Below are 25,017 nucleotides of genomic sequence, written 5' to 3'. Positions count from 1 at the left end.
CTGCATATAAAACACGGTTTGCATTTGATAATGAAATAAGGTGTCAGGCAAATAATCCCTCTAAGCTAAACTGATAAGAGAATTTGAAAGTGCTTCACTATGCAGCACAATGAGCTCATCTTTTCTCTAGTTCCTCCTAACTGTGGCATACACTGTTAAGGAAGAAGTTAAAGAATTAATTAAATGTAGAAATGCTTGCTACCCTGCTTTCCTTCTTCTTTAATTACTATTTGGAGGAAGTAAGGAAAACTATAACACTACCCAACACCATTGAGGTCACTCAAAATGGAGCATGAACACATACTGAAAAAGGACAAACAGGAAATCAACTATAGCGTTAAGCAATATAGGTAAAACACAATAAATCTGAAGTAGGGCAGCAATTTCAATCTTAGTTTCCCAAACATGAGGCCAGCAGTTTAATCACTGCCTGATCCTCTTTATCACTAACTGGATTCTTCTTCAAATGTTCGAAGATTTCTTTGTAAACAGTCATTAAATGCTGAAGTGAGAATGGCTATTTCCAATTTTTGACCAATGTAAATTGAAGTAATGACTCGATTTCGTCTGTGTCAAAGACTTTGGGGTGGATACGTCATCTAAATGCAGACAGATATCTGGAAGTCACAGAATTGTGAATGGAGAATACTTTATACTACACTTGGTGCACCAACATAACATTTCAGCCTACAGATGCTAGAAGGAAACTGTTATCCCTATACTACAGACCATGATATAATTTCTCTAATTATCAGTACAACCCCTGTACAAAATGGAGAGGAAGCATGGAGGAAGGTAAGTAGTGTGTTAATAGTACATTCTTGAGAAGCTAGTTCATTACCTTGCCAGAGTAACCATTTCATTACTGCACAATCATTTTATTGCAAAATATCCCAGTGGAGTAGAACCTAAGTGAGTATGTTTCCCTCGCATTAACTAAATCCTAGTACATTATGTTTTCTGTCACACACCAACACAGGTGAATGCTAGTAATACACACAAAGATCAAAATGCACTAACTGCATTCTGTTTAAATAACATGGTTTATGATCATTTAAAGCATCAATGCAGAAATCTATTCAGTACATAATCAACAACGAAATGTCCTTGGAGGTGAAAAAATTCACCAAGTAGTTTGATTACAGTAATGATAGCTCCTCTACCAAAACTGTCATTTGATGACAAACTTAGGAGCAAATGGTTATCTTTCTACAGGAACATTAGATTTTTGCAATAGTAATCCAGATGAACCAAACATAAAGAAAGTAAACAATTTCTGCTTATGTGTTGCAACATAAAAGGGGATGGGTGTAAACATTAAAGCTCTGGCACAGCAATGTCTATACTTTAACACCTGTTTAAGCGCAGACACTCACTGGTGTACAGTAATAAAAAATGCACAATGGATAATTAATACAAATGGCTGAAGTCCAATCACAAGGCTACAATATTCCATTAAAACAGGGTGAAGGAAGTTTTAACCACTCATAGCTCTGAATCGAAGTCCAAAGTAATGTATAAATATCACACTGTCAACCACAGAAAGACCATAATTTGAAAAATCTTGTACATTAGAACAAATGAAGAAGCAACTGCTGTCATACAATGCACAATAAAATGTTATATGAGATATTGTATAGATTGTTACATAAAAAGTTTATTAACTAACTGAATTAATTTTAATATGAGGGCATGCTGCAATAGTGCTTAAAACTCAAAGAGTTTTTCCACACATGGAGTACCCTCTCCTTCAGCATGACAATGCCACACTACAAACGAGTGCTGTGGCATCTGAAACAATCTGACACCTTGGGTTCACTGACTTCGATCATCCTCCTGCCTTGGCTCCATCCAATATTCACCCATTTCCGAAACTTAAAGAACACTTTCAGAGACTTCACTTTGCTTGTGATGAAGTGGTATAAGCAGAGGTGAGATTGTGGCTCCATGAACAAAGGCAAACTTTATACCATAATGATATAAACAAACGCACAGCCAGCATCAGAAAGACTGTAATTTGACAAAACTTTTACTTTTGAATAAATGAAGAAGCAGCTGCTGTGTTCACTGAAAATAATTACGTAGACATGTCTAATGTTAATAACATTTGTTTCATTTAAAATACTTTGAGTTTTTACATATACGATTCGGAGGCATTACTTTCCAGCATGCCCAGACAAAAATAATCAATGTCTGAAAATGTAATGTAATTTGGGGAAACAAAAAGAAAAGGAAAGGACTATTCGCCTAGCAGTGACAGGAGAAAACACATAACAGATATGGAAATGCACAAGTTTTTGGAGCCAGTGGCTTCTACTCCTGACAGAAAGGTATGAAAAGAAAGGGAAAGGAATGAAAGAAAAATAATACCGAGGTTTAGGAAATAGGGAGGATAATGGAATTCTTTCCATATCCTAAACCTCGGCAGTCCTTTTCCTTCGTCCCTCTGCCTCATGCTTAAAAATTGCTGTATCAAGAACGAGCTGCTGGCTATAAAAACCTGCAAAATTGTATGTCTTTATGTGTGCAACTTCCTGGCAAATTAAAACGATGTCCCAGACTCAACTATTTATCTATGCAATTGAATTAATTTTAAGTGTGCAAGATTAATTAGAATACTGGATGAATAATACAAAAAGAAGATTAACAACTGTTGTGGACAACCAGTGGTTTAGACCAACATTAGTAGTGCGCTCCAATTAAATAGGCTTGCTGGATCTTCTAGTTGGCAAGTTACACCATCACAAGTAGTAAGGTGGTGACATTTCTCCATTTCTTTTAATAACTTTTTTACTGTGGTGCCTACTGTGAAGAAAATCTTACAAGTATCACCTGCTTAATCATTACACTGTAGTGAATCTTGCACTACAGAATTTTCTTTGAAAGAAAACAGGTGCATGCATAATTAAAAAGAAAAAGGAGCTAATTATGACTGTTTCTGGACAACGCTGCAATGCAGTTTACATCTAGAGAAAATATGACATTTTCTTACAAGCCTTATGCTTGGAACTAAAGGGAACTGATAGTCTCCAACAAGAAAATGCAACATAGTTCATGTTACTACACTCTCAAATGAGAACTACATAAATATTACTGATATTTTCGATAAAAATTAAGAGTATCTTCATACCACAGTATTTTCATTGTATTTTCCATTTTGGAAATTTCATCTCACCTTGCTAATGAGTACTGGTCCTTGTTGTACCTGTAAAAGAAAGAGCAACAGTTAAGGAAAAGTACATACTTTACTACATACACACACTGATGAGCCAAAACATTATCACTTGCTGCTTAATAGACATTGATTCAACTGTAGAACACAAAACCACAGTGACCCTGCATGGCTTTGATTCAACAAGTCCTTGGTAGGTTCCCAGAGGTAAGTAGCATTGGACATCTATGCAGAGGTCACATAATTTCCATAAATTACGGGCTAGGAGTTTGTGTGCACCAAGCTAGTAACCCTTGTCATCCCAGATGTGTGCTGCTAGATTCAGATCAGGTGAACACGGTGGCCACGACATCAAACTGATTCCACTATCGTGCTCCTCTTAACACTCACAATTCTGGGCCTTTGACACTGCAGTTATCGTGCTGAAAGGTGCTGTCATATGCAGTACTGACATCAAGCATGAAGTAATGCAGATCTGTAATAGCATTCACATATTCCACTGTCATCATGGTGCCTTTTGTTGCCCCCACAGGTCTTATTCAAACCTGGGTGAATACTACGTAATTCTGTTCCCATTGGCCTATACTTGTGGTGTGGCACATTTCAATCAGCCACACCTGGATGATGACTTATCTGGACACCATGATAGCCCAGGTATATAAAGAAATGTGACTACATGAAAAATTTCCATCAATTCACAGTTTAATTTCAATTACCCCACACCCACTTCAGTCTTAATTGACAACATCACTGGGTGAACATTGGAACATGTAGGGGAGCTGCACAGTTCCAAATTCAATAATACGAGCCAAATGGTGTGATCTGACACTCAACATAATACTCTGTTATTAGATGCCTGTCTATCCTAATTTACAGATTAAGCAAACCTCTGACCTCCACATTTATGATGTGCTGGGAATGTCCAACACTTCGTTACCTATTTGTCGTTTCACGATCCTTCAATTACTTTCCACAGATTCTCATGACAGTAGCCCGCAAACAGTCAAATAGTTTAGCCATATGTGGGATGCTTGTTCGCAAGTACCAGTCCATAACAATCTACTCTTTGCATGTCAGTGATTTCCACTATTTGTGGCCCATGATGATTAGAAAGATTCCCCATACATCTGCTCTGTTTATATGCCAGTACTTTCCGTACTGTATCATATGCCTGCAAAGCCACCAGGTGCCATTCAATTTCACACTAGCTGGCTAAGGTCATAATGCTTCGCCTCATCAGTCCATTAACATAAGAAAGTAGACGAGTGTTTCTTAGGCAGGTATTATACTATCAAATTTCTTTGTCCAATATCTTTGTCACAGAAATTTGATGGCATAATAGGGAACTTGGTCAAATGCCGTCAAATATTTGATCAAATCTGGGGCCTCGCTGTACATTTGATCAAAGAAGTCACTTGTCTTCTGTTCACTGCAATGTGACATGATACCATGTGAAGTGCTAGCATCGCTGCAGCGTTCTGTCATCTGTAGTGTTTTTATAAACATTGCCAGTAAATACAATTGGTGTGTAGCAGCAACTACAAAATTAATAGAGATGTATGAAGCTGATAAGGCACTTTACAACTTGAATACAAAACCAGATTAAGAAGTTTGGAGAACTAACCTAACATAACTATCTCCTGCAGATATAGCAGTTCTTAAGTGAGTATTGTGTTTTGTGATATGAAGATATACTTCACAGAGCATATACACAGAAATGTATGCTCATCCATTCTTAAGTAATTGATGTACAACTTGACTTCCTCCACTAAAGCTCACATAACAAGTTTTGTTGAATGCTTTTATCGTATCGTCGTAAAACCCACGGCTTCACACAGACACAGGTACGTTTCCCCCCCCCCCCCCCTCTTCTCTTCCGCATGTGCAAATAGTGCAATTGTGGTACATGCAACTGCTGCAGTTAATAATAAGTTGTTGTTGTCAGCCATCTTGAACTTTGACAAAAAATATGATGACAGTGTAAAATACCCCTTTTTAGCGCCACATCAAAGATCTTTGTCAAATATATTTGACAAATATTTGATCAAATCTTTGACAAAGAAATTTCGTAGTGTAATACCGGCCTTAGTCTCAATTATATTATGTTGATTGCTATCATGATTACATGAAGAAATTAGTAATACAATGTATTTAACCCTGTTAATGGCAAAGATTATCTCACTGATTAGAAAGAAGAATAACAATAAAACAAATTGTGGAATGAAAGTCTTAATGAAGAAGGCAGAAACAAATTGTATTGAGTGGTTAATACATGTACAGATATCTGATGGACTCTCAGGATTCTCTCTTTCAATCTGTACATTCAGTTTAGTAAGAGCTAGCGAATCTAATAAATGTTATAGTACATACAAAAAAAGCTGGCAGGCAATATCTGTAGCAAGAGTTACATTCCATACCATATTAGCTTGTCAATGCAACATGTTTTTCACTTCACACAACACATGAAAAAGTTTATAGCATTTACAAATTAATCAAAGATCGTTTCTTGGATATAACGCACATACTTTATTGCAAATGGAACAATGGCAAATGAACTAAGTGCAGCTGAATGGGGAACAAAAAAGCTGTAGTTGACTGATTGAAGTCCATATTGGGAGCCTTTTGATGGACTCGAAGCTCTATTAGGACTGATGTAGAGTCCTGCAGTAAAGCTGTTTTGTTACTGAATCTGATTTTTATGCTTACATTCTTCAAAATACACACTTCAAAATTCACTAAAATACTGGATGGCTCGCCATTTTCACGTTACAGCCAGAAAGATGATCATCATAGAAAAAACAACAGCAAAAAGAAGAAACTTAATGGAGACAATGTGAGGTCTTCAATATAATATGGATTAATGTGTTCTGAATCCAGCAGATGAAAGCGTATCTACAATAATACATGTGTAGTGATATAATATGGAAGCTGCAAACACAGCAGTGTATTTCACTTTAGACTGTGTTGAAGCAGAAAACATTTGCCATTGTGGAAATCATTTTTTTTTTTTTAATTACAAAGCATTCTTTATAACATGCAGATGTACACTGTATGGCTTTGATTTAACATTATGCACCATTCAGTAAAAATAAGCTCGTATGAAAGCAGCAGAAATTTCAAATACAAACGAAATTTTCATGGTAGCACTGGAAGAAAGAAGAATACACAGAGATTGTACTGCATATACTAATCAAGAAAAGAGTTACCAAAAATTATTCTATGTATCTGCAAAACATTTTTTACTTACATGCATCTTTGCACTTAATCCATCCTACAATTTTGCAATCTGAACCAGATATGAATGAAGCTTTTGAGAAAAATTGTCTGTTCCGTAAGAACTTTAAGATCACAAAATTATTAAAAAACTGATATCATTAATATGAGGACCAAAAAAAACAAAACTGAACAAAGAAATAGTAAAAACATAAGGACACAATCCTATGTGTGTGACAATAGAAAAATGCCTTTTTACACATACTCATCTTCCTCAGCCAATATTATGATACTTACTTAAATCCTTTGTCATCGTCTCCAAGTCCATTCTGTACGATTCCATTAGGCTGTGGGTTGTTCCCATTTTCAACGTCCTTCTTGCCTGCTTCAAACGGAGACGGGGCTTTATCTTTTTCTTTCTTTTCACTGTCATTTGGATTCTAAAAAGAAATTGAATATCCTTGTGACCAAACTAAACAATCTTTATCATTCTGGCAATAAAAGTTAATTTCTAGAATTAGAAACTTAATACAAGATCAAAAATGACACTACTTCCATCAAAACAGTCCACTTTAGCCGACAACTTGTGAAGATCCTAATGCCTTAATAAAAGAGCCATCTTGCTCGGTTTTGTAATTCAATCATTCAACGCAGGCATAGGAGCAGTAGTGTTCGTAGAAGGGTCATGTACCATTTCAAGATTCACCAATGAAACAATGAAAGGGTACACAGACATCAGCACTACAGCCATATCTGTTCTCTGCTAAACACAAACTGGCACACACACACACACACACACACACACACACACACACACACTCACCGTGTGTGTGTGTGTGTGTGTAAGACAGTTTATGTTGTGCCTATTGGAACTGAAATGGGTACCGTGTTAACTACTGTACACTAAAATAAGCCTACACCTGAAGACTAACCAGAACTTTTCCCAACAAAACAGCATGATCATTTGAGTTTTTCACTATTGGTTTGTTGTATTAACCATAGAGGGGGCACACTGGTGTATTTTATAAACCACAGTAATCATCTGTCCTCTACTGGAAAAATGCCAAGCCTTGTAATTGCTGACACCTTTCTGGTCATTGTTTAACTTATGTTTAGTTAAACAAGGCGAATGAATCAACGGGTCACACGCAACAGCATCAACAAGTCAAGGATAACGGTAAGTTATTCCTGGAACTTAAAATTTCGAATTGTCAGCATTATGTCTTTTACATTTACATGAAGCCATGTGGGAAAGAAGAAGAAGAGGAAGAAGAAGAAGAAGAAGAAGAGCAGTATATTCTACACTTCTATTATTATACTGCATTATATGATAACAGTATTTCATGTTTCTAATTTTCGTGCCACAAAATACTTGACAGAGGAGGAATTAAAACGGATTCTTTTAGAGATGCTTAGGGAAGACGACCACTGAGGAGATATTGATGATTTGTTTTCTAGTAGAGGGGATCAAGTGATATTACCAGGTAGTCACAATAGTGATTGAAATTGAGTGTGACGAGAAATTATCTTTCTTTGATACTAAAGATTGTATATTTTTTTGGTAGGGGCAACAAATAAAATAGATATGCATAGAAAGACATCTTGTGTACCAGTGAGGGAAAAAAAAAAATCAATATCTTTCCAGGCCCTAAAATGGTAGCATACAATATTGTAAAAACAATTTAATTGTAAGTATAGATATGAAAGACGAACATCAGCATTTTATGAATGTATTCATTCATAGAAATAGGCATGCTAAGATGACAGATTAAATTGATGTTTCGAGAGTAGTAGTCATACTTTATTTGACTGGCCTCAAGGCGGAAAACCACAGAAATTCATCGTAATTTTGGTGAAATGATCGAACAAGAATGATTATTTTGAGATCCTGCAAGAGTTACAAGATATTTTTGTTGCTTCTGAGACTAGTAGGTTTGGTGCTAAAGAAACTAAGGATATGAGACGCAAAACACAGGTTAGTAGCTATTGGGAGCATTCTGTATGCATTTGTGAAAAACTGCATGATCAGTTAAAATCTTTGAGAATATGTTACTACTGACAAGAAACTAGAAGCATTCTGAGGTGGTTGCAGCTCCATACAATACACTGGCAACAAATCAGCTGAATATGTCATCAAAATATTTGCTCTGAGTGATGTTAAACACTGGTTAGTTGGAAGTGTATTGTGGCAAAGAGCCAAAAGAACTATTTTGTGTTTCTAATGAACCATTTGACATTGTGTGTAGACTAACAGAGCTGATTAACAGGCATAAATACGAATGTGACAACAGATAACTGGTATACTAGCTCTCTCTCTCTCTCTCTCTCTGCGGCAAAACACAATCTTTTATGTATGAACTCTTAGAAAGGATGAAAAATAAATTCCATCCGAGTTGCTGCCCAACAAGAATGAACAGAGAAATTAGTTCATAAGTTTTTAGATACCAGAAAGAAATTACTGAAGTACAGTATGTACCTAAACGTAACAAATGTATTGTACTCACTTCCACAATGCACAATGAAAGAACAGTACAGGAGGATACAAAGAAACCTTACATTATATATTAGATTATAATAACATAAAGGGTGGGTTTTATACTGCTGATCCAATGTGCAATAAATATTCAGTACCCCACGAACCACAGGCCATGCCGTTGGTGACGAGGCTTGCATGCCTCAGCGACACAGATAGTCGTACCGTAGGTAACACCATGATGGAGAGGAATCTGTTGAGAGGCCAGACAAATGTGTGAATCCCGAAGAGGGGCAACAGCGTTTTCAGTAGCTGCAGTGGCAACGGACTTTATGAGTGACTGATCTGGCCTTGTAACATCAACCAAAACAGCCTTGTTGTGCTGGTACTGCGAACGGCTGAAAGCAAGGGGAAACTATAGCTGAAATTTATCCCACGGGCATGCAGCTTTACTGTACCCTCTTGGATAAAGTATTCCAGAGGTAAAATAGTCCCCCATTCAGTTCTCTGGGTGGGGACTACTCTGGAGGACATAATTATCAAGAGAAACAAAACTGGCATTCTACAGACCTAAGCATAGAATGTCAGATCCCTTAATGGGGCAGGTAGGTTAGAAAATTTTAAAAGGGAAATGGATAGGTTGGTTAGATATAGTGGGAATTAGTGAAGTATGGTGGCAGGAGGAACAAGGCTTCTGGTCAGGTGAATACAGGGTAATGCAGGAGTGGGTTTAATAATGTATAAAAAAAAATAGGAATGCGGATAAGCTACTATGAACAGCATAGTGAACGCATTATTGCAGCCAAGATAGACACTAAGCCCACGCCTACCACAGTAGTACAAGTTTATATGACAACTAACTCTGCAGATGATGAAGAGATTGAAGAAATGTATGATGCGATAAAATAAATTATTCAGATAGTTAAGAAAGATAAAAATTTAATAGTCATGGGGGACTGGAACATGACTGTAGGAAAAGGAAGAGAAAGAGAAGGAAGAGGAAAAGCAAGAGAAAGAGAAAGAGGAAGAGAAGTAAAAGTAGTAGGTGAATGTGGACCGGGGGTAAGGAATGAAAAGGGAAGCTGACTGGTAGAATTTTGCACAGAGCATAACTTTATCATAGCTAACACTTGGTTTAAGAATCATGAAAGAAGATTGTACACATGGAAGAGGCCTGGAGACACTGGAAGGTTTCAGACAGATTATATAATGGTAGGATATATCTAGGAACGAGGTTTTAAATTGTACGACATTTCCATGGGTAGTTGTGGACTGTTGACCACAATTTATTGGTTATGAATTGTAGATTAAAACTGAAGAAAGGCAGGATATTAAGGAGATGGGACCTGGATAAACTGGAAGAACCAGAGGTTGTAGAGAGTTTCAGAGACAGCATTTGGGAACGACTGATAAAAATGGGGAAATGAAACACAGTAGAAGAAGAATGGGTAGCTTTGAGAGATGGCATAGTGAAGGCAGCAGAGAAACAAATAGGTAAAAAGACAAGGTCTAGTAGAAATCCTTAGGCAATGAAGAGATATTGCATTTAATTAATGACAGGAGAAAATACAAAAATGCAGTAAATGAAGCAGCCAAAAAGGAATGCAAACGTCTCAAAAATGAGATCGACAAGTGCAAAATGGCTAAGCAGGGATTGCTAGAGAACAAATGTAAGGGTGTAGAAGCATATATCACTAGGGTAAGATCGATACTGCCTACAGGAAAATTAAAGAGACCTTTGGAGAAAAGAGAACCACCTATATGAATATCAAGAGCTAGATGGAGACTGGCAGGGCTATAATACAGAGAGCAAAAAGCTATTTACAATTTGTACAGAAACCAGTTGGCAGTCATGCAGAGTCTAGGGGCATGACAGGAAAGCAGAGGTTGAGAAAGGAGTGAGACAGGGTTGTAGCTTATCCACGATATTATTCGATCTGTATATTGAGCAAGCAGTAGAGGAAACAAAAGAAAAATTTCGAGTAGAAATTAGAATCCACGGAGAAGAAACAAGAACTGAGGTTTGCCGACAACACTGTAATTCTGTCAGAGACAGCAAAAGGCCTGGAAAAGCAGCTGAATGGAATGAACAGTATCTTGAAAGGAGGATACAAGATGAACATCAACAGAAGCGAAATGAGGATAATGAAACGTAGTCGAATTAAATGAGGTGATGCTCAGTGAATTAGATTAGGAAATGAGACACTTAAAGTAGTAAAGGAGTTTTGCTATTTGGGAAGCAAAATAACTGATGATCGTAAAAAGTTGAAAGGATATAAAATGTAGACTGAGTACGGCAAGGAAAGCGTTTCTGAAGAAGAGAAATTTGTTTACATTGAATACAGATTTAAATGTCAGGAAGTCTTATCTGAAAGTAATTGTATGGGGTGTAGCCATATATGGAAGTGAAACATGGACAATAAATAGTTTAGACAAGAAGAGAAAAAAAAAAAAAGCTTTCGAAATGTGGTGCTACAGAATAATGCTGAAGATTAAATGGGTAGATCACATAACTAATGAAGAGGTAATGAATAGGATTGGGGAGAAGAGGAATCTGTGGCACAATTTGACTACAAGAAGGGATCGGTTGGTAAGACACGTTCTGAGGCATCAAGGGATCACCAATTAAGTTCTCGAGGGAAGCGTGGAGAGTAAGAATCGTAGAGGGAAATCAAGAGATGAATACACTAAGCAACTTCGGAATAATGTAGGTTGCAATAGTTATTAGGAGATGAAGAGGCTTGCACAGTATAGTGTAGCATGGAGAGCTGCAGCAAACCAGTCTCTTGTACTGAAGACCACAACCACAACCACAAGAACACCAAATGACAAGAAAATGAATTTCTGTATGGTATACATTGTTGAACACGGCTGGTAGCAATGGACAGGTGATGTTGATAGCAAATGAAAAGAACGAAAAACATCCATCCACATTGAATGTATCTAAAGAACCTTTATTTTCAACTCATGAAACGCCATATTTTCAAAAGATAAGGGACACCAAGCTAACCAGATAATGTTAGTATGTATCTGTGTCATTACAAAATTCAAGAGATGTGTATGCAAGAGCAACCAATGAAGAAAAAAGGTAGACACGGAATTTGTGAAAAGGGAGCGAATAACACCTCAACAATAATAAGAAGATATAATGCTTTCGTCAGCAGAAACAACTCTCGAACAGCAGTTTGCATTCAACAGATGTCTAAGACAATTAAGCTCCAACTAAATAATTCCAATGTAATAAATTAGCATTTATAATGTATGAAACTATTGTCAAGAATGAACTTAAATGTTACTTGTAACCACTGTATGATGGGATGTAAATTACTGCAATAAATGATGAAGGAATAACAATAAATAGCTACTTGTCAGCGTGTACATAATACACCATGCACCTGCTCTCTAACATTGAAGAGCACGTCTGCTCTAGGGTTAAACGCCAACGATGGACTTGTGTTAATACCCTTCAAAAATTTGAGCTTTCAACATTATCCATCATTGTTTGTCGAGTTCTGTCACTTGCTCTTGCCACTCCTGGAGGCATCTAGTGCAGAGTCTAGCAAACTGGACAGGTCAGCCTGTCCAATATAAACTGCTCCCTAATGTAACTGCCTTTGTTCAGGGCAGGCATGTATTGTGGAGGGGCCACAGTGAGCAGACATGGCAGTTACCTGGGAGAATCTGCAGCGAATACAAACACCTCAGCCAGACAAGCCCGGAGAGAGTGGATGCACTAGTGGCATGGCGAGGCTGCAGTTAGCAGACTTCCTTCTCAACCAGCCAAATGCCACAGCTCATGGGCACCTTTGCATCATGATGTATAATGCAGAACACACATTTTTTCAGCACCTCAATTAACAAGTGCCCACTTCCATGCACTGCTGAGTGTGTGCAGCTGGTACCTTGATATATAGTTAATTTAAACTGATCTGTCTCAACTTTAATAGACGTGCAGGCTATACATTCATCAATCAGTGGAAGAGGGCACTTGATACAGAAACACTGCACTGGAGTATCTTTCGCATTCTACATTGTAACGGAAACAAGTTTTTGTGGATGACGTATTGTTGTCGTCATTAACTGCGATCTCTGGACGCAGTGGGCACTGTTTCATCATATGTATTTCTGCAGTTCCATTACATCTTTGAAACCCATTTGTGTTCCTGTAAAAAATGATGATGTACTGTATCTTGAACGCTCTAATGTCTTAGAGAATTTAACACATGTGCACTAAGAACAAAATACCATGTTTAGTACATTTTGGAATTAAAGGTACTTCACTGTCAATACACAACCAAGAAAAACGTGGTGATTCAAAAAATGGTTCAAATGGGTCTGAGCACTATGCGACGTAACTTCTGAGGTCATCAGTCACCTAGAACTTAGAACTAATTAAACCTAACTAACCTAAGGACATCACACACATCCATGCCCGAGGCAGGATTCGAACCTGCGACCGTAGCGGTCACACGGTGCCAGACTTGAAGCGCCTAGAACGGCACGGCCACACCGGCCGGCAACGTGGTGATTGTAAACAAGGAATGAAAACAATATATACAGTTCATGTCTCATCATCATTATAAGCAACAAATCCAGTTTTTCCACGTTTAATAACAAGGCACTGGAATGACCACGTTTGCACTTAGAAGGCCAGCAATACTGAACCATAAGATGACTTTCTTCTCAAATGGATTGTGGTATTCAGCTAACGTAAATTAATTCTTGTCTGATTGTCAGAGGCCTCCAGACCCCAACTGACCTGTTCATACTGAGTCACCACACATGAGTTAGGCTTATGTTCCTCATTATGTAACTCTAGTCTCAATATTCTCAAGGATAATGTCTACAGAATAACTTTCAGAGTTGATTTACAGAAATAGTAAGTTCCTCAAAAGAGTATATAACAATTCACAGAACGTAAAAACAATTTGATCATCCTATGTTAAGGTGTTTATGCTAATTTGGAAGGGTCGACTGTGTATATGTATTATGAACAGTATGTTCCATACACAATACTTGGGCATCGCATGACATTGTTATGACGCAGTGGAAAAAATTATGCAGTCAGCATGCTTTTAACAACAACCATTTTCCACTAAATGCATAAACTTGTGAGCTGCTGTTACTCACTTAACACCTTGACTGTCTCTCAATCTACACCTATTTCATACACCTCACCAAATTCTCTTCTTACAATGTTTCTGTATGTGTGCACTTAACAGGTTTCATAATGGAACTAGTGAAATTTTCTCCTCAACACTATTTACCCCTTTGCTCAGAATATTCATAATCAGTCTGTAAAAGAAATAACTGCACTTATGAAATTGCATAATTGTGATTCTTACATACAACACTGAAACCAAAATGATTATTTCCATTTTCGTGCAAGCTGCTAATAAATGTATATATCTACTCAGTTAGTGAATTACTTTTGTCCTTGTGTTCTGAATACAATATCTAACAAGCAACAATTATGAAACAAAATTTAATGTTGCCCCTGTTAGCAACTGGATTAGCTAGCATGCTTACATCAGAGACATATTATTACTAAAAGCTAGTTATGTTATACAGTTTCACAAAATAACTAGTTACAACCACACTGCACATAATATATGTATATAATAGGATTGTGTCTGAAATCTAGTTTATGTAATGTCATAAACGTACCAACACAAGCCCTCTCATACGAGGTTCAAGGTCTTTGCCAGTTGGTGAAGAACCGAGGACGTATTCTACCATTTTGACTCCTAAACCACCAGTTTCTGAGGAACGGGGGGAGAGAATATTTGCTGCTTCACTACCAGGAAAGCTTCCTGATCTCCTAGGTACCATAGTGATGGGTTGGGAAACTGCATGATCTGCAATGTGAACAAAGACAGGCTGAATTAATGAAAAGAATTACATAAAAATACAATTATGACATATTAAAAAACAGAATATGTTTGTGAAGTTCAGTGTAAGCTGTATAATGAAATACACAACAACAAATTACTTGTTTTGTATCTGTTCAACAGGGTCCTTCGTAAGCACAAATGTCACTGGAGGCAATGCGGTGTTAAAACCCATGAAATGCAAACTTCAATTGTGAGCGCACTCTGCTGATTGATCAGCTAAGCCATCATATATAAGCACTGTGTGAAAATTTTTGTAATGACTATAATTGGTTCAGTTGAAAATTTAATAGCTCTTTCAACTGTACAAAAACTGATGTTCTTACCATTCAAGTCTCTTTGGAATGTTTATGAAAATTATTAACTCTTGGAATTAAAGCAGTGGATTTTTTGTGCCTACTCTCGCATCTTCCAGATCACACAAAATGGAAACACTTGTAAACTTGTTACTTCTGTGAATTGTACACCCAAAAGGAACTAAAGCACAATACAATGATAATAAGTAAGGCAAGCAGCCTACTTGAAAAAACTAGCCCTAAGCAAATTGATCTATTTGATGATAATGTGACCCTTTTATTCATTTTCACTTTTCTTCATAAATAAAAAAAAAAATGAATCTGCCCATGTGCTTCAGATACATACTTTGAAAGAGGATCCATAGAATAAAATATTTTCAGAATTATCTGTATTTTTAAAGACCACCCCAAGCCGCCAGACCTGAACCCAATCGAATACATCTGGGATGTGACTGAACGTGGTGACGTCAGAGCTCATGGCTCCCTCCCCTGAATTAGGTGACATGTGCGTCTGTCAGGGAGGGGGGGATATGGTGCCAACTACCTCCAGCAACCGACGAAGGCCTCAATGCTTCACCGCAATTATCCATGCCACAGGTGGACATACAGGCAATTAGGTAGGTGGTCACAATGTTCTGGATAATCAGTGTGTGTGTGTGTGTGTGAGAGAGAGAGAGGGGGGGGGGGGAGGAAGAGAAAAACAGACTTACTTAAACTACATTCCAGGAACATGCAGCCAAAACTACGTGGCAGATTCTTCATCAAGAAAATGCATTGTCATTTAAACTCAATTATCTGCGGAAGTATACAGACCAATATTTCATTCTGCATGGCAGAACTCGGGTTATGATATTGAAAAACCAGTGGACAACCTCTAAGTGTCACTGACATGGCGTTCAGCACTGCTGATACAGAATGTGCAGTTATGACGTGATCAACTTGCTTTTCTTCACTGTGCCTTTCGTAGTCACTGATATTGCTTTGAATTCTCACTTGCATTAATAATTAAGATACCTGCTTTGACGTCTGGAGACATTTGCAGAGTCGTGCAGGAAAGTGACGATCACCAGCACACTGAGAGACATGTAATGGTCCCGTAAACAAAATTTAATATAGGTATGTTCGCTCGAATGTAAGTACTTTTGGGTGGTGGGAGATAGTTTCGTTTCATGTGTTTTCTTTCATTAGAATAATTCTTCAATTATATGTGCAATGTGGCTAGTTACACATTAAAATTTTTTCTCCTCGACGTTATGGAAGTGCGACAAATTTCTTAATCACGACAGTTACAAATTACAAAACTACATACGACATTTGCAACTGACAGACATAACGCATCATCATAAGATAGTAAGGTACGGTGAAAGTTGGAGCGGGGGAGACAAAGCCGCGGTACACACACACCTCATAACGGGAAAGTAGTTACATATTAAATTCACCAAAAGGAATGGAAAAATTGTAGAGAAAGCGGAACGAAAATGAGACACATTAACGTGGCCATGACTTGATACAACACGGGTGACGCGTCTCTGGCAGCCGGGCATCGGAGGTCAGCAGCGGAGGCGGCGTGCAGGTGAGCGGTGAGAACAAAGCCGAGAGCGGGGCCGTTGACAGCGCCAGCCAGGCCTGACCGCCAGCCGGTTCCTGTCACAGCACGCCGCGCGCGCCGCACCGTCTCCGCAGCACAATTCAATGCCGAGTCTTTCCCCGTTGTAGGCCGTAAGCAGACAGCGCATCCGGTCCGGACATCATCACTGCCATATCGAACGAGAGGACCTTACGGAGTGGGCCCCTCAGTTTTTCTTCGTACTTATATAATTTGAAGGTCAATATGCCGATATCAGTTTCATAAAGCAGTACGACGCAATTCTCTTCACTGCGTAAATTTAAAAACACCGTCTTTGAAGATTAGAAAATTTTCTAGCGCTGTTACATACGACACATTTGTACGTGGGTTTGTTTATTTGTTGTTATATCTCTGCAATTTTCAAGCTATCGCTGCCATGCTGTTAATCATGGCTGCTCCGCTATTTCCACCAAAGAAGAGCAACGTTCACTGATCAGTTTTTTGTGGTCGAAAGGCGTATCAGGGGCCGAAATTCATCGCAGATTTTCGGTACAGTACGGGAACAGTGTTTTCCCACAACGGAGTGTCTACGAATGGATTCAAAAATTCCGAAATGGTCGCACAAGTGTTACGCATGATGGAGCCGGACGACCGTTTGCCGCCACGAATGAAGAAACCATTGAGCGTTCACGTGAAATGATTCTCATAGACAGACGAATAACTATTGGCAAAGTGGCACATCGTCTGCCAATTAGTCACGGTTTAGCCTACGAAATCTTCCACAACAGACTTGGGTTTCATGAAGTCTGTGCAAGATGGGTCCCAAAACAACTCACACAGTTGCATACACAAACGCGCTTGGACATCTGCCAAAAACATTTGGATCCCTACGGTAAAGAACGGGACAACTTAGAAAGGATCATTACTTGTGACGAAACATAGATCCATCATTAAGAGCCGGAGAGTAAACGGCAGAGTATGGAATGGAAACATCCAAATTCGCCGTGCAAGAAAAATTTCAAGACCCAACCGTCTGCAGGGAAACTGTTGCATACGGTTTTTTCGGACGCACTAGGTCCAGTACTGGATCATTATGGGGAAAGGGGCACAACAATAAACAGTGAGATGCTTACTGGCAGGTTAAAACCTTTAATTCGAAGCAAACGCCGAGGATTGCTGTCAAAAAATGCTGTGTTGTTGCACGACAATGCCCGTCCGCATTCTGCTGCCCACAGTGCTGAAACGCTCCAGAAACTCAAATTTGAAGTACTGGATCATCCTAAGGGGGAATTTGTACCAAATTTTGATTTATTGTAAATGCTTGACTACCCATGCGAATAATGATTAAAAATATGTTACTTTTATTTAAAAGTGTGATTCAATATTTATTAATTATTTTTGTTTGTCGATAAAATATACAAGTAAAAAGTTTGTTACTAGCGAGATTCCACTAGTAACACTGACTTTTCACAATAGACTTCTAATTCACATACGTCGTTAACAGCTGTCAATTCAACGCTGCCACGGTAGTTATCGCGCTGACGTCGCTTGTGTACTAGGAATAAAATCAGTCTTCAGAACTTCTTGGACAGACTATGAAAGATTTGGAAATTTGTGGTAAGTTCTATGGGACCAAATTGAAAGGTCATCGGTCCCTACACACTACTTAATCTAATTTAAACTAACCAACGCTAACGACAAAACACACACACACACACACACACACACACACACACACACACACACACACACACCACCCCGTGGCAATACGCCTTACATCGCACTGCTACCCGCGCGGCAGAAGGACAATGTATAGTGGACAGTTTAACAAATATTTTTACAACGATTCTTAAAACTAATATGAAACGAATTTTCCATTACTTACACTATGCGATCATGCAGTAAATGAAGCAGGCAAAAAGGGATACAAACGTCTCAAAAATGAGATCGACAGGAAGTGCAAAATGGCTAAGCAGGGATGGCTAGAGGACAAATGTAAGGGTGTAGAGGCTTATCTCACTAGGGGTAAGATAGATACTGCCTACAGGAAAATTAAAGAGACCTTTGGAGAAAAAGAGAACCACTTGTATGAATATCAAGAGCTCAGATGGAAACCCAGTTCTAACCAAAGAAGGGAAAGCAGAAAGGTGGAAGGAGTATATAGAGGGTCTATACAAGGGCGATGTACTTGAGGACAATATTATGGAAATGGAAGAGGATGTAGATGAAGATGAAATGGGAGATACGATACTGCGTGAAGAGAGTGACCTGAATCGAAACAAGGCCCCCGGAGTAGACAACATTCCATTGGAACTACTGGCGGCCTTGGGAGAGCCAGTCCTGACAAAACTGTACCATCTGGTGAGCAAGATGTATGAGACGGGCGAAGTACCCTCAGACTTCAAGAAGAATATAATAATTCCACCAAAGAAAGCAGGTGTTGACAGATGTGAAAATTACCGAACTATCAGTTTAATAAGTCACGGCTGCAAAATACTAACACGAATTCTCTACAGACGAAAGGAAAAACTGGTAGAAGCGGACCTCGGGGAAGATCATTTTGGATTCCGTAGAAATATTGGAACACGTGAGGCAATACTGACCTTACGACTTACCTTAGAAGAAAGATTAAGGAAAGGCAAACGTACGTTTCTAGCATTTGTAGACTTAGAGAACGCTTTTGACAATGTTGAGTGGAATACTCTCTTTCAAATTCTAAAGGCGGCAAGGGTAAAATACAGGGAGCGAAAGGCTATTTACAATTTGTACAGAAACCAGATGGCAGTTATAAGAATCGAGAGGCATGAAAGGGAAGCAGTGGTTGGGAAGGGAGTGAAACAGGGTTGTAGCCTCTCCCCGATGTTGTTCAATCTGTATATTGTGTAAGCAGTAAAGGAAACGAAAGAAAAATTCGGAGTAGGTATTAAAATCCATGGACAAGAAATATAAACTTTGAGGTTCGCCGATGACACTGTAATTCTGTCAGAGGCAGCAAAGGACTTGGAAGAGCAGTTGAACAGAATGGACAGTGTCTTGAAAGGAGGATACAAGATGAACATCAACAAAAGCAAAACGAGGATTATGGAATGTAGTCGAATTAAGTCGGGTGATGTTGAGTGAATTAGATAAGGAAATGAGACACTTAAAGTAGTAAAGGAGTTTTGCTATTTGAGGATCAAAATAACTGACGATGGTCGAAGTAGAGAGGATATCAAATGTAGACTGGCAATGGCAAGGAAAGCGTTTCTGAAGAAGAGAAATTTGTTAACATCGAGTATAGATTTAAGTGTCAGGACTTCGAACGCGGTGAGGTGATTGGGTGTCACTTGTGTCATACGTCTGTACGCGAGATTTCCACACTCCTGAACATCCCTAGGTCCACTGTTTCCGATGTGATAGTAAAGTGGAAACGTGAAGGGACACGTACACCACAAAAGCTTACAGGCCGACCTCGTCTGTTGACTGACAGAGACCGCCAACAGTTGAAGAAGGTCGTAACGTGTAATAGGCAGGCATGTATCCAGAGGAATTTCAAACTGCATCAGGATCCACTTCAAGTACTATCAAAGTTAGGCGGGAGGTGAGAAAACTTGGATTTCATGGTCGAGCGGCTGCTCATAAGCCACACATCACTCCGGTAAATGCCAAGCGACGCCTCACTTGGTGTAAGGAGCGTGAACATTGGACGATTCAACAGTGAAAAAACGTTGTGTGGAGTGACGAATCACGGTACAGTATGTGGCGATCCGACGGCAGGGTGCGGGTATGTCGAATGCCCGGTGAACGTCATATGCCAGCGTGTGCAGTGCCAACAATAAAATTCGGAGGCGGTGGTGTTATGCTGTGGTCATGTTTTTCATGGAGGGGGTTTGCACCCCTTGTTGTTTTGCGTGGCACTATCACAGCACAGGTCTACACTGATGGCGCCAGCATCTCTGAACTCTATCGAGCACCTGTTCATAACGCACGGCCTGTGGCGGAGTGGTTACACGACAACATCTTTGTAATGGACTGACCTGCACACGGTCCTGACCTTAATCCTATAGTACACCTTTCGGATGTTTTGGAACGCCGACTTCGTGCCAGGCCTCACTGATCGACATCGATACATCTACTCAGTGCAGCACTCCATAAAGAATGGGCTGCCATTCCCCAAGAAACCTTTCTGAACGTATGCCTGCCAGAGTGGAAGCTGTCATCAAAGCTAAGTGTGAGCCAACATCATATTGAATTCCAGCATTACCGATGGAGTGCGTCACGAACTTTTATCTGAATTTTAGCCAGGTGTCCGAATACTTTTGATCACATAATGTACATTGTTTGGTTTGGAGACTATACAATATTTCGTAACTTGTCTTAAAGTTTAACTACAGCTTTGTCATCAACACCCTAAAAGGTACAGTATGTTTCATTGTTATCTATAGAAAAGACTAGCTTAGCGCCTGCTACGTCGCTCGCGTGGAGTGTATAGTCTGCACTTTTTTTTTAATCAATTTTTTAGTTGTTCACAAACTGAAACACCTTCTAATCGTTTCACGTCTGCTGAGTTTTGGTGGTAATTTTTCCATTGAAAAATTTGTATCCTAACACACCCATCTTTATATCTCACCGAAAAATGAAATGCAAATTTTCCTGTATTTATGTTTAAAAAATTTTATATTAGTATAACGAAACATTTTCTTCAAATTTCATCTCGTATTTCATCCCCTTAGGGGACACACACCCTCCTCAAAGTTTTTATCCTTTGCAGTTCGCGGTGGGCCAGGATGAGTCAGTGAATCACTCTGACCATATTTCACAACCTTAGGGAATAAATTTCGAAATTTTAATGATTTAGCTTAAAAATGCTTCCAGAATTAAATATTTTCATAAAATGTTTCACACCCTATTACCCCTTAGGGGTTACGTTTCCAAAAACAGTGAAACCAAATACAAATTTTCAAAATGATTGTATAATGAAATGTTTCCATAAAAACTTTCATCCCCTATTTCACTCCCACTGGGCTTAAATTTGCAAAAATACTGAAACACGCATCTCTCTGTTTCTGGCCGAGAAAACAAAGTTTCGTAGGTGTAGCATCTAAACTGCTTTAATAGCGATATATTTCCAAAAAAACATTTCATCCGTTATTTCACTCTCACGGGTGGAATTTTTAAAGTCTCTTCTTAAACGACGCCTACAGCATAACAACACCCTCTCCAAATTTAAAGTTTCTATTCTCTGGCTCTATAATTAAAGTTAAACTTTAAAAACGCTGTAAAAATAACACCATTGTATAGAATGACGTCAAATTGCAACGGAATATTATCGGAGAACGGCGAAAACGTATGCCAGAAGAAGAAAAATAGTGTGACAATCGATCAATAGACGGCGCTGTATGTGACAACACGTAAATGAAAATACCTGCCATGCGCACGACCCACTCAGGTTGGTATAAACACGCCGGGTACCCGGCTTTTCCTCCTTTCGCGTCTGCGACATTCGCCATGACTGTCTCAATGCAGGATCGCACTCTGCTTGTAGAGCTGTATTACAATAATGATGACAGCACACATCACTCCGCGAAAGTTGCGGGCTGTGAAAATACTGCCGTGCGTCTGGAGAAAATGATTCGAAATGATGTGTTCTTTTGGTTTGCAACCTGGTAGAGGGAGGAAACAAATTGATTCGAAGTCAGTGGAAGCAGTGGCCAAAGCAATGCAGGAGGAGACGAGGGGTGGTGTGCAAACGTGTAGTGCACTGAGAATTGCCCGAACATTGGTCATAACAGTGAGCACGGTGCTTAAAATCCTACGAAACATCCTTCTTTGCTGTCCATTCAAAATTACCCATATGCACGAGTTGCTTCCTGTTGACCTGCCAGCAAGAGAGACCTTTGCTTTACAATTTCTTGCTCGCATGGAAGTGGACAATGACTGGCCGCGGAAGATTTTGTGGACAAACGAAGCCCACTTCCATATGACACGATACGTCAATACACAGAATTGTCGAATAAGGGCAACGAAAAATCTACACGGAAATTAACCACTATCATTTCATCGTGAAAAGGTCACTGTGTGGTGCGGGTTTACGGCATCATTTATCATAGGGGCATATTTATTGGAAGAGAAAGGTGCTTCCGGTCCATGTTACCTGTACCGTCACTATTAAGCTCTATGTGTGTCTTTTGCCGACGACGACGACAATTTGGAGACAGTGTCAGCTAAGAATACTGGGAAGTGAGAGAGATCTGTTAGGAAAGAAGGATGTACGAGGATAACGAGTGCGTACAGGGACAATGGTAATTGTTGTTTTAGTAGATCTGTCATTAACTGTCTACTGAAGCTGGTGATGTTATTCAGTTCTCTAACATAATGCGAGAGTTTATTCCAGAGTTTGGGTTTCTGCTACTAAGGAGTACTCCGACAAATTGGCTGAACGATGGAGTGGGACAGAAGGAATTTTGCTGTGATGGGAACGTGTGTTTCTGCCATGTTGTTCAAGACAACAGTGTTAAGGGCGAGGAGAGATATGAGGGGGAAATGTGCGTCTATAAGACAAAGATAGAGGACATGGAAATCTCTGCGCTTATCAGCTTGCAGCCAGGAAACTGTCCACATGATGGTGAAATATGATCAAGAATCGAACAACAGACATCATGAACACAGGCATTCAAAACCATTTCCAGGCGCCGTAAGCTTTCCTGAGATAGGCCTCGCAGGATAAATTCGCTGTAATCAATAATTGGTAGTATAAGTGTTTGCACAATTTTACTTTCCAGGTCAAGAGGGAAGAAGTTTTTATATTTTCGTACGGCAAAGAGAGATGCTAATGCCGTCTTGCGCCATGGCAGTGATGTGCTCAGTCCAATTTAGATATTAATCTATTATTACTCCAAGACTCTTTCCTGAAGGAGAGAAGTTGATATTTGTCCCATGTAGAGTTGATAGAGTAACAAATTCGTTGCTATCGGCGCACCAGCGCGCCCGGCCAATACTGGTGCACATGCCGTGAACACGCCTGCGCGGCGAGACTCAGCTGTTGCGAGGCACCACGGTTTAGTCGGGCATAGACATTCGGTGTGGTTTATTGCGCAGGAATTCTAAGAACGTATTGTTTTCAATTTTTACTGGTGCGGTTCGCGTTTTTTCCTACAGTTTTTCTCTGTTGTGGGACTGAAAATGGAAAACAATGGTGACAAGGCGAGCCCCTCAGAACCTAAGAAACGTAAAATCGGCACACAATAAACGTGCAAAAACTAACGGACGCGGAATTATTACGAATATTAGAAGAAAGCGATTCGGAAACGGAATTGCCCAGTGGGGAGGACGGGTGGGAATCCAGTAAAGAGTTTGACGGAGCCGAGTTTGCCTTAGTTGAGACTGTAGCAATGGCTGTGAATCCAAGCGACACGGAGAGGGCAGAAGGAGTGGTAACAAGTGGTAATGTAGCTGATACAAGTGTTGCATGGAAAAGCGAGCCAGTTGGAATGGTAAACTGCCCGTTTTTAAAAAACCAGGGACTGCTAATTCAACCAACTGGAAACACTCCCTTAGATTATTTTCGTCTTTTACTGACGGACGAATTTCTATTGAAAGCTGTAGAAGGAACAAATCGAAACACAATTGAATGATTCCTTTCTGTGGGAACCAAAGAACAATCACGAATAAATTCTTGGAAAAATGTGACGGTTGACGAATTGTTAGTGTTCTTGGAAGTTTTCCTGCACATTGGAAATGTAAAGATGAAGTTCCAGGACTATTGGATAAAGGACCCTTTATTTCAAGTGAAAGGAATTGCCGATATTATTTCACTAAATCGTTTTCTTCTAATACTACGTGCATTGCATTTTTCTGAAAATCCAATACAGGGCGAACCAAAACCATCCGACAGGTTGCATAAAATACGTCCAGTCAAATTGCTCTGAGCACTATGGGACTCAACATCTATGGTCATAAGTTCCCTAGAATTTAGAACTACTTAAACCTAACTAACCTAAGGACATCACACAACACCCAGTCATCACGAGGCAGAGAAAATCCCTGACCCCGCCGGGAATCGAACCCGGGAATACGTCCAGTCATCAATTTTTTCAATGGAAGGATGTGCCAAGTGTACCACCCTGGACGGGAGTTGTCACTGGACGAGTCAATGATCCTTTGGAGTGGAAGATTACTTTTCCGCCAATACATCAAAAATAAAAAGCACAAATATGGCATAAAGCTATATATTTTGACAACTCCCACTGGAATGGTCCTAAAATTCGCGGTATACACTGGCATGCTGTAAGATTTAAGAGGAAGAGGCCATGCGCAAAAAATTGTTCTTCATTTACTGGATGAAAAGTTGAATGCTGTCACCACGTGTACATGGACAATTACTGTAATAGCTTCGCATTGGCTAAGTTGCTCGTGGATAAGAAGAC

General features: G+C 39.4%; 1 protein-coding gene across 6 annotated transcripts in view; it reads right to left on the bottom strand.

The window, feature by feature from the left end:
• The window catches only part of LOC126235813 (pumilio homolog 2), a 633,911-nt gene that overhangs the window by 296,063 nt on the left and 312,831 nt on the right, over positions 1-25,017 (bottom strand). For all 6 annotated transcript variants that reach the window (XM_049944654.1, XM_049944657.1, XM_049944656.1 and 3 more), the window contains 3 exons: positions 14,526-14,716; positions 6,683-6,825; positions 3,176-3,205 (listed from right to left, as the gene is read on the bottom strand). In XM_049944654.1, the coding sequence (XP_049800611.1) occupies positions 3,176-3,205; positions 6,683-6,825; positions 14,526-14,716 (364 nt within the window). The remainder of the gene's footprint in view (positions 1-3,175; positions 3,206-6,682; positions 6,826-14,525; positions 14,717-25,017) is intronic.

This window comes from Schistocerca nitens, chromosome 2, assembly GCF_023898315.1.
Source record: "Schistocerca nitens isolate TAMUIC-IGC-003100 chromosome 2, iqSchNite1.1, whole genome shotgun sequence".
Classification (NCBI taxonomy): Eukaryota; Metazoa; Arthropoda; class Insecta; order Orthoptera; family Acrididae; genus Schistocerca; species Schistocerca nitens.
The sequence above is the reverse complement of the archived record's forward strand: the minus strand, read 5'-3'. Positions and strand labels throughout refer to the sequence as shown.